Here is a 10064-nt window from a genome sequence, read left to right on the forward strand (position 1 = left end):
AAGCATGGGAACATTGCAGGCGGGCATGCCATCGCCTACCATGCTTCCTGCAGACTGGCCGGTCCTCATTGTGGATCTGAAGGATTGTTTCTTTACAATTCCTTTGCATCCCGATGACAGACCGAAGTTTGCCTTCTCAGTGCCAGCAATTAACGAGGCTGAGCCTGCACAGAGGTATCAATGGAGGACATTACCTCAGGGCATGCGCAATTCTCCAGCCATATGCCAGTGGTATGTGGCCCGTGCCTTGTCTGGAGTTCGCAGGCAGTTTCCTGGTGCATGTCTGTATCATTATATGGACGACATTTTGGTGGCCGCGTCCACCCAGGATGAGCTGCTGAGGATTCAGCCTCGGTTGCTTGATGCTTTGCATGCTCAGGGACTGCAGGTGGCTCCGGAGAAGGTCCAACAGCAACCACCTTGGAAGTATTTGGGGGTCAAAATTCTGGAACGGACGATCCGTCACCAGGAGGTGCAATTTGTGCATCCTGTGAGGACACTGAATGATGTTCAGAAATTGGTGGGTGTCATCACTTGGTTGCGTCCGTATTTGGGAGTAACCAATGCGCAGCTGTCTCCTCTGTATGATTTGTTGAAAGGAGATGCTGATCTAAAATCACCTCGCACACTGACCCCTGAGGCGCATAAGGCGTTGGAGGTGGTTCAGCGAGCTGTTTTGGCTTGCCAAGTTTATCGCATTGATCCCTCCGTTGATGTCACTGTGTTCATCACCACTCCAGATTCGTATCCCACGGGTATCATTGGCCAGTGGAGTGACAATTGGTCTGATTCCTTGCACATTTTGGAATGGGTTTTCCTGCCCCATCAGCCGCAGAAGATGGCAACTGCATTGTTTGAATTGATCGCTCGCTTGATAATCAAATGCCGGCAACGGTGTTTGCAATTGATGGGTGCGGATCCCGCAAAGATCATACTCCCGGTGCAACGGGAGGATTTTGACTGGAGCTTTGCAAACAGTGTGTCCCTGCAGAGTGCTCTGGAAAATTTCTCCGGGCAGATCACTTATCATCTGCCCAGCCATAGGCTACTGCATATGGCAAAATCCACAAAAATCTCTTTGCGGCCCAAAAATAGCCAGGAACCCGTGCAAGGACCCACTGTCTTCACTGATGGTTCAGGGAGGACTGGGAAGGCCATTGTTACCTGGAGGGATGGATCTGAGTGGCAGGTTCTGGAAGGCCACGAGGATGGGTCAGCCCAGTTGGTTGAACTGAGGGCTGCTGTCATGGCATTTGAAAGATTCTCCCAGGAGCCCTTCAACTTGATCACGGATTCCGCCTATGTGGCTGATATCGCACAGCGGTTGGGTCACTCGGTCTTGAAGGAGGTCAGTAATCCTGCCTTGTTTCACTTACTGAAGACCTTGTGGTGTGCCATTCAGGCCCGGGTTCATCCATTCTATGTTCTGCATGTGAGGAGTCACACCAATTTGCTGGGCTTTATAGTGGAAGGTAACGCGAGGGCTGACAAGCTGGCTAACCCAGCGTGGGTAGCGCCTCAGCCTGATACACTCGCGCAGGCCAAGGCATCGCATGGGTTTTTCCACCAAAACGCACATACCCTGCAGAAGCAGTTTCAGCTGACGCCAGCTGAGGCTTGTGACATTGTTGAGTCATGTGATGACTGCCATGCACTTGCTCCACCTTTGCCGGCAGGGGTGAACCCCAGAGGCCTTAGGGCCTTGGAGCTTTGGCAGACCGATGTCACCCTGGTTGCCGAGTTTGGCCGGCTCAAGTATGTGCATGTCACTGTGGACACGTTCTCCTCTGCGATGTGGGCTTCGGCTCACACTGGGGAGAAGGCCCGTGATGTCCTTGCCCACTGGAGGCAGGCCTTTGCTGTTTTGGGCATACCTTCTGCGGTGAAAACCAACAATGGTCCTGCTTACGCATCGCAAAAGGTGCGGCAGTTCCTGCAGTTGTGGGGTGTTTCGCACAAGTTCAGGATCCCTCATTCCCCGACTGGTCAAGCTATTGTAGAACGCGCTCATGGTACTCTGAAGCGGGTTCTTCAAAAACAAAAACGGGTGTCTCTGTTTCTCTGCAAGCCTCTCAAGGACCCTGGGCCAGTCCCGAGTCGGCGGACACCGGGGAGGGCAGCCCCGACACGGCCGACAGCAGGGAGACACTCTCTGTGCCCCGAGGGTACTGAGGGCACCTAGGCTGGTTGCCTTCACTGCAGCAGAGACAGCAGAGACATTGGTAGAAGAGAAAGGGCCGACTCTTAGCAGGGGTTAATCCAAGGTTTTATTAGGAGTCCCGAAGGAGCTCCTGCACCTCAGGGGGCCTCCTGCCGAGAGCCCCGGGAGATGTGCCAAGGTCACATTTAAAGGGAGGTGGAAACCAAAAGTAGATAACATTTTACCAACCAATGAGTGACCCTAAGGGATGGATGCTGGGGGATAGACACATAGGACAGCGTATGGGGCAAGGCCTGGGGGGCTGACCCCTGGCCTCTGGCTAATCACTCAACGACTTGGACCGAAACTTCTGGATGGGGGGGATGGGACTCTGAGTGATTGACAGAGAGCCAGGGTGGGGGTTTGGGGATGATCTCATCCTGGGAGAGGAATTACACAGGTAAAGGGAGGGGGGTACAGTCTGGGATAAACCATTTGGGAAAAATATGGGAATACAAAACAAAACTACTTCAAAGTATTACAAAGTATAAAAACACACTACAACAGACCACCCAGATCTGGTGTTTGCTGCACAAGTGCCCAGATCCAGAAATTTCCCAGGGCTGGCACAGCCCAAGTCCAGCAATTTGCTGGCACAGAAAGCCAAAATCTGGCAATTTCCTGATGCCAAGACAGGTGCCCAGACCTGGTGTTTGCTGCCACTGCCAGTGCTCAGATCTGGATATTTCCCTGTTCTGGCAGAGCCAAGTCAAGCAATTTTCTGGCAAAGAAAGCCACAACCCAGCACTGCCCAGATCTGGTGTGTTGGGATTGGTTTAAAAGAAGAGGGAGACCTCGGCTTAAGGCCGTGGGAAAACCCTCTTTAGTAGGGGTAGCAGGAGCTCCCACCCATAATCCTCTTGTTCAGTTATGCAGATTGTTACTAGAAAGTTCTGAGTTCTCTTTGCTACCATTGGTTACTTTATACTGCAAAAATTGTAATATTCTTAATCCTTCCTTCCCCTTGGATCCTTCCCTCAGATCCCACCTTAACCCCTCCCCATAAATAAATGGATAAATATCCCTGCTAGACCCTGGACCCAGGCTTTTTTCTGCTTTGCTCTCTCTACCGTGCACACCGTCCTGTTTGTTGTGTTTGCCTTCATTAAAGTTCTGTTTCCAGACAAGCAGATGAAAGCAGTCTCTGTCTGTAAAGTGGCCAGAGCTGGTTCTCAGGGAAACCACTGGTCAATGGTCCGGACAAGGACCAGAAGGTTTCACTGGTGTTTGCTGGCACTGCCAGTGCCCACATCTGGAAATTTCCCTATTCTGACACAGCCCAAGTGCAGCAGCAATTTGCTGGCACAGAAATCCAAAACCCGGCAACTTTCTGCTACTGGCTCTGGCACTGCCCACATCTTGTGTTTGCTGCGCCAGTGCCCAGATTGGGAAATTTCCCGGTGCCAGCAGAGCCCAAATCCGGCAGATTTCTGTCACTGGCAACGACACCACCAAGATCTGGTGTTTGCTGGCTGTGCCAGCGCCAGATCTGAAAATTTCCTGGTGCTGGCACAGCCCAAGTCCAGTGATTTGCTGGCACAGAAAACCAAAATTTGGAAATCTGCAGGTTCTGGCTCCAGCACCATCCAGATCTGGTGTTTGCTGGGACCGCCAGTGCCCAGATTTGGAAATTTCCCAGTGCCAGCAGAGCCCAGGTCTAGCAATTTGGTTTTAGCTAGCTTAGGCAGAGAAGTTCCTTGGACTGTGACTTTCCTTTTTCTTGGAACTGTTTAAACCTGCTCTGGACTGAAAACCCAGAAAAACACCGGCAGCTCACACCTGTGGCCCACCGAGCTCTGGGACGCTGCATTCCAGCACCAGAGGGACTTAGAAGAGACCGAGTGAGCCAACTACAACCCACAAAAAGGACTTTCTGAATTTGCCATCTCTTCAGCACTGTCAGAGGTTTTATTTAATATTATTCATTTTTCATGCTTGTGAATACTTTACTTGTTAAATAAACTGGGGTTTTTTCACTTTTCTCGAGGGAAGTCTTTTCCTGAACTAGTAGGGGGAGGGGCTGCTTGAACTTGCTTTCTAGACGGACCCCTTTTGGAGGTTTCCTTCCCAAATTTGCCCTAAGCCAGCACAAACAGTCACAATGAAAATTTCACCAGTGGCATAATTTCCTGCTGGCAAATCTTGTGACAGAAGCTTGACCTTGTTCTCCATGAGACATTCCTGGGAAGAGAGACAGGAGAAGATTCCTGGAAAACTGAAACAGCTTTCCAGAAGTGAAATGAAAATGAAAGAAACAATCCAAGATCTTTTCCTCTATTTATTTCTATGCTCCCCTTTTCCATGTTGCACTACTTCTCCATCCCAGGAATTCCAGATGCACCTCACCTCTAAGATCGGTGACTCAGTGATTTTTAGACACTCGAAAATACCATGAGCCACACAGAGTTTTCCTTCCCCTGGTTTTACTGGAAGGCAAGACTGGAGATGTAAGTGCAGTGCTTGGGTCAGGTAGGAATCCTACAGCAAGGGAAGGTGTCCCGACAGTGTTTGACCCTCAGCCAGGCCAATGCAGAGCAGCAAGCGAGGGGATTGCTGTGCCAGTGTGCAGGAGTCAGGGCTCTGCATCTGGGCTCACCGCTGCAAAGTTCCCGTGTTTGGACAGACTCAGGGGCTGTGCCCGGGGCGCGCGGGGCTCGAACGTGGGGCTCGTGGGGCGAGCGGGGAACGGACACGGGGACGAACGGCCCCGGTGCTTCAGTTGCAGCGGCGGCAGCGGCGGCAGCAGCAGCGGCGGCAGCAGCAGCGACAGCAGCAGCAAAACAGATATTTTAGAGCATTCTTTCTTTCTTTCTCTTTCTCTTTTTCCTTCTCTGTTTTTCCTTCTGTTTTTCTTTCTCTCCCTTTCCCGCGGTCGGGCACCCTTCTCTCGGGGTCCCTTGCCCGGCGTCCCTCTCCTCTCCCCGCCTCCCTCTCCCCTGCCGGGCCGGGCCATGCCCCCGGCCCGGCCCCGGCCCCGGGCGGGGCTGCCCCGTGCCCGGCCCCGCCCGTCCCGCCGCGCTCTCGCCTCCGCCCGGCTCTGGCCGTACTGGCGGTGGCGCTGCTGGGCGGGCATCAGTGCCTGGTGCGGGGGCGGCATCGCCGCCCTTCGGCTCCGCCTGGCCCGAGCCCGGCCCCGGACCCGACGCAGGGTCCAGTCCCGGCCCCGGCCCCGGCCCCGGCCCCGGCCCCGGTCCCGGCCCCGGCCCCGGCTCCTCCCGGGGCCCGCGGAGGACACAGGCGGCGCGGCCGCTCCCGCCGCCTCCGCTGCGGCTTCCCCGGCCCGAGCTCCGCCGCTCGGCAGCGCGGCCGCCGGCCCCGAGCCTCCCGTGCCGCGTTCCGAGGAGCGAACGCCTGGGCATGGCCGGCCCGGGGCGGCTGAGGGGCGCTCGGGGGCCGTTGCTGGCCCCGGGCCGAGCTCTGACAGCCGCGTCCCGCCCGCAGGGAAGGCGCAGGAGGCCCTGCAGGAGCGGCACCGGCTGGGTTCGCTGCTGGGGCGCGGAGGATTCGGCAGCGTCTTCGCGGCCACGCGGCTCTCGGACGGCGCCCCGGTGAGCGGCGGGGCCGGCGGCGGGCGCAGGAGGAGGGGGCGGAGGAGGAGGAGGAGGATGGGGCTGGGCAGGGCGGGCGTCGAGCTGAGCCCGCTGCTGTCCTTGGCTTGCAGGTGGCCATCAAGAGGGTGCCACGGAACCGCGTCCGGCACTGGGGCGAGCTGGTGAGTGAGCGGGGCCAGCGGCAGCAGCCGGGGCTGCCGGGCGGGGATGAGCCGGGGCCCGGCACGGTGGAAGCCGCCAGGACGCCTCGAGGGGGAGCGGGCGTGGGTCCAGCGCAGGGCGCAGAGCATCCCGGGCTGGCTCAGGGCTTCCCCAGGCCTGGCACGGCATCGGCCCCACTGAGGGCATCGTGCTCCTCCCGCAGCCCGACGGCAGCAGGGCCCCGCTGGAGATCGTGCTGCAGGCCAAGGTGTCCACTGGCTTCCCTGGTGTGGTGCAGCTGCTGGAGTGGCTTGAGCTGCCCAACCACATCGTGATGGTGCTGGAGCGGCCAGAGCGGTGTCAGGACCTGCAGCGTTTCATTGGGGCACGGCGGTTCCTGCCCGAGGAGGAGGCGCGGGAGCTGTTCCGCCAGGTGCTGGAGGCCGTGCGGCACTGCACCAGCTGCGGGGTCCTGCACCGTGACATCAAGCCTGAGAACATCGTGCTTGACCTGCACACCGGGAAGGCCAAACTGATCGACTTTGGCTGTGGCACCTACCTGCAAGAGACAGCCTACACCCACTTTGCAGGTGAGCCCACGTAAGGGTGTACTCCTGGTCCCGGGATCTCATGGCCCAACATCTCCCAGCCCAAGCTGGCTGTGGCAGAGGGGATTCTCCCTTTTGCTGCCAGTCAGGGGACTGAGTCTTCAGCTGAGTTGCTTTAGAGCGGGGCTGGGTGGGGAGCCATCTTCCAGCCCTGCTGGCAGCCTTTGCCAGCCACTCTGCCCAGGACTGGGGCTGGGCTGGGGCAGCCAGCCCGACCAAAACCCCCATGGGTGGGGGTAGCAGAGATGGGGGCGGAACCTGTGCCCCAGCCAGTTTGGTGTGCAGGCAAGAGGAAGGGCTTGGACTGATCCACTCGCCCTGTTTGCCTTGGCTTCCTAATATTTTTGGGGCAATGCAGGCAGGGAGGATAAAGGCATGTTTTCCCCAGCACGGAGAGGGTTTTTCCTTTACAGGTCAGGGTCAGGCTTAGCCAGGGCTTCCTCTGCCCTCTTCTGACACCAGCGGCTTCTTTTCCAAGCCTAAGTTTGTGCACAAGTCCCAGGTGCTGGCGAGAGGGCAGTGGTCACCCTGTGTGCCACTGCTGCAGGCCCCGCAGGCCCAGGGATGCTGGGGCCAGGCTCTGGGAGCAGCAGCATCCCCCTGCTGAACTCCATCTGTATTCCATAGGAACACTGTCCTACAGCCCCCCAGAATGGAACGACTTTGGCTGGTACCATGGCGAGGCAGCAACGATCTGGTCCCTGGGCATCCTGCTGCACCAGATAGTCTGCGGGGAGCACCCGTTCAGGAGGGGCCGGAACCTCAGCTGGGGCCAGCTCCCGCTGCCACAAGGGCTCTCTCAACGTGGATCCTCTTCTCTGGGCACGGGGGGAATCCCAGTGCTGGGAGCCAGCAGCGGGCTCGTGAGCATCCCGCTCTGGCAGCTGCTGAGGAGGTGGCACAGGTCCTGCTCTCCTCCAAAACAGGGAAGTGATGGGAAAGTTTAGGCCCAACCCTGAGCGCATCCAGAATGGCCTGGGCATGGCAATAGTGGGGCAAAGCAGACAGGAGCCTTCTCTGGCTGACCGGCAGTTTCTGCTTTCTCTCGCCAGAGTGCAAAGATCTGATCAGGTGGTGTTTATCCGTGAACTCCTTGGACAGACGCACATTAGAAGACCTGGTCTGTGATCCTTGGGTGCAGGATATTCCTCTGCCATAGAAGAAGGGAGAGAGCCACAGGCACACTTTGATCCAGGGCCCTGGTAAGTTCCAGCTCCACACATGCCTTGGCAATGAGAAGCAAAGGAACCCAGACCTTTTTGTGCTGCCTGTGTCACTGCACCGGGGCCATGGGATGGGCACACGCAGCCCTTGTGCTGGAGCTGAGCTGCTCTGCCCAGCACTGGTGGCCGCCATCCAAGCTGGTTTTGCTTGTGCTGGTTCCCCTGACAGCTGGGGCCCTGGGCAGAGCCCTGAGAGCCTGGTCTCCCCCCAGGGAAGGAGCAGGAGCCCCTGGAGAAGCTGTACTGGCTGGGGATGCTGCTGCTGCTGCTGCTGCTGGAGACAGCCAGGATGACATCAAGGATGACAAGCTCTTCCTCAGCCTGGCCACTGGAGGCTGAAGGTGATGGACTTTGATTCTGGCACCTTCTTCAAAGCCAAACTCCACAGGGAATTTGCAGACGAGTCCCCAGCCGGGGAAATTCTGCCAGATTTGGGCATGGTCCAGCCTGGCTGGGAACCAAAGGTTCCCCCTTTGCTGGGGCAGATGCAACTCATCCTTCAGTCGCTGCCCAGCTGCTTTTTGGCAGGGCTGGGGGCATGGGCTGGGCTGGGTACGAAATGGGAGTGGGCTCCTGGCCCTGCCAACAGCCCCCAGCAGCCACCGTGCCCCGGGCTGGGGCTGGGGCTGGGGCTGGGGCTGGGGCAGCCAGCCCGACACAAACAAAGCCCCATGGTGGGAGCAGAGGTGGGACTCCAGAACCTGTGCAGGGGCTGCTTTGCTGTGCAGGCAAGGAAGGGCTTGGGCTGCTGCACTGCCCTTGTTTGCTTTGGGATCACAGTGATTTTGGGGGGCAGTGCAGGGGGGAAGAGAGAAAGTGTGGGCTTCCCTCAGCCATGGCTGGGTTTTTCCCTACCATGTTGGAGTTGGGCCTTCCTCAAGGCCCTGACAGAGATAAGAGTTTTTACTTTTTATCTTGTTTTCCCTTTTTGCATCTAATCTCTTTTCAATAATGTGTTGTTTGTTTTTCCAGAGGAAGCGTTCTAGGTGGTCCAGTGTGGATGGGGAAGTGCTTGGGAGCAGCTGTGGCGTGGATGGGCCATGCCCTTGGAGAAGGCTGAGGCCATGGTTTGGGAGCAGCTTTTCTTCCAGCCGTGGCTGGCCTGAGGTGGGTCCCTGTGTGCTTGGCAGGGTGGGATCAGAGCTTTTGGGAGATGGCAGCGAGCACAGGAGCATCCTGCTCTGGGCAGCTGCTGAGGGCTGGATGTGCCGTGGCTGGCTGCAGGCTGGGCACATGTCCTGCCCTCCTGCTCTGCTGCCAAAGGCAGCAGGGATGGGCAGCTCTGGGCACAGCTCTGGGCACAGCCAGCATGGCCTGGGCACCGCAGGCCTTGGCACAAGGGCACAGGAGCCCTCAGCTGACAGGCGGTTTCTGCTTTCTCTCCTTGCAGCCGGGCTCTGCGGCTGCTGAGGCTGCTCTGGGCTCTGCCAGGGCTCTGCTGGGCTCAGCCCTGGGCCCAGCTGGGCTGGCTCTGCCCTCACATTGCTCTGACAGCTCTGCATCAGACGAGCCCGTTGCGAGCACAGCGCCTGAGCTTTCTGCTTTGGCAGCTGAATGAGACTCTGCTGCAGGCCCAGAGATTGCAGCTGGGGACACACATCCAATTGGCAAGGACCCAAACTCTCCACAGTCCCAGCTGAACGCCTGGATCTGCACAGGCTGTTTGTCTGTCCCATTCTTCCTTCTTGATTGGCTGGAATTGTGCAGTTGCACTTTCTTCCTCCTCTAGCAGTGCCATGAGTGGGCCAAAGCTGGCGAGTGGGCCGTGCTCCTGAGGCAGTGCAGTCTGGAGCTGGTGGATGGAGAATTGCCCTTCTGCACTGCCAAACCAGAGCAAAAAGCCCTAAGTGGGACTTTGTGTCTTTAAGAAACCCCTGACAGTTTCAACAGGAATGTGCAGCTCATTTCCAGGCTGAGAAGGAAGGGCATCTTCTAAAGAATTTGGGGTTTGACAGAGTTTTCATCCCCAGTCCTGCTTGGAGCTGGCAGGTCACAAAGAAATTTCCCATTGCTTCACCCACAATTTAACAATGTTGGAAACAACCTTAAAAACATTTAAAAACGGGGTGCTGAGATCAGTAACATGGATCCATGGCATCAGCACATTTACAATGTAAACAACTGAGTTGTCTTTTTCAAAAGATCATTTACCTCTTAATGCAAAGAATGTAACTTTGCATTTATGTTTTGGTTTTTTCACTAACATTATGTTATGTTTTTTCTCTAACACTTGGATTTTATTCTTATCTTTTACAATTTACCTATTTTTTTTCCCTTTTTCCTTTTTTTTCTTTTAAATAGAAAACATGTCCTATCAAAGGAATGTCCTTTGCTCCTGGTT

General features: G+C 56.7%; 1 protein-coding gene across 1 annotated transcript; it reads left to right on the plus strand.

Annotated features, from left to right (window-relative positions):
* Positions 1 to 5097: 5097 nt before the first annotated feature.
* On the plus strand, positions 5098 to 7659 carry LOC139604030 (serine/threonine-protein kinase pim-1-like; the record flags this gene model as incomplete). Its single annotated transcript, XM_071455019.1, has 5 exons — positions 5098 to 5748; positions 5862 to 5912; positions 6116 to 6482; positions 7128 to 7304; positions 7553 to 7659. Coding segments are annotated over 5 exons (1353 nt in total), but the record flags the coding sequence as incomplete, so codon positions are not given.
* Positions 7660 to 10064: the final 2405 nt, after the last annotated feature.

The sequence above is a fragment of the Agelaius tricolor genome, unplaced genomic scaffold (genome assembly GCF_023055355.1).
Source record: "Agelaius tricolor isolate 1412-34295 unplaced genomic scaffold, bAgeTri1.0.p SCAF_43, whole genome shotgun sequence".
Taxonomy (NCBI): domain Eukaryota; kingdom Metazoa; phylum Chordata; class Aves; order Passeriformes; family Icteridae; genus Agelaius; species Agelaius tricolor.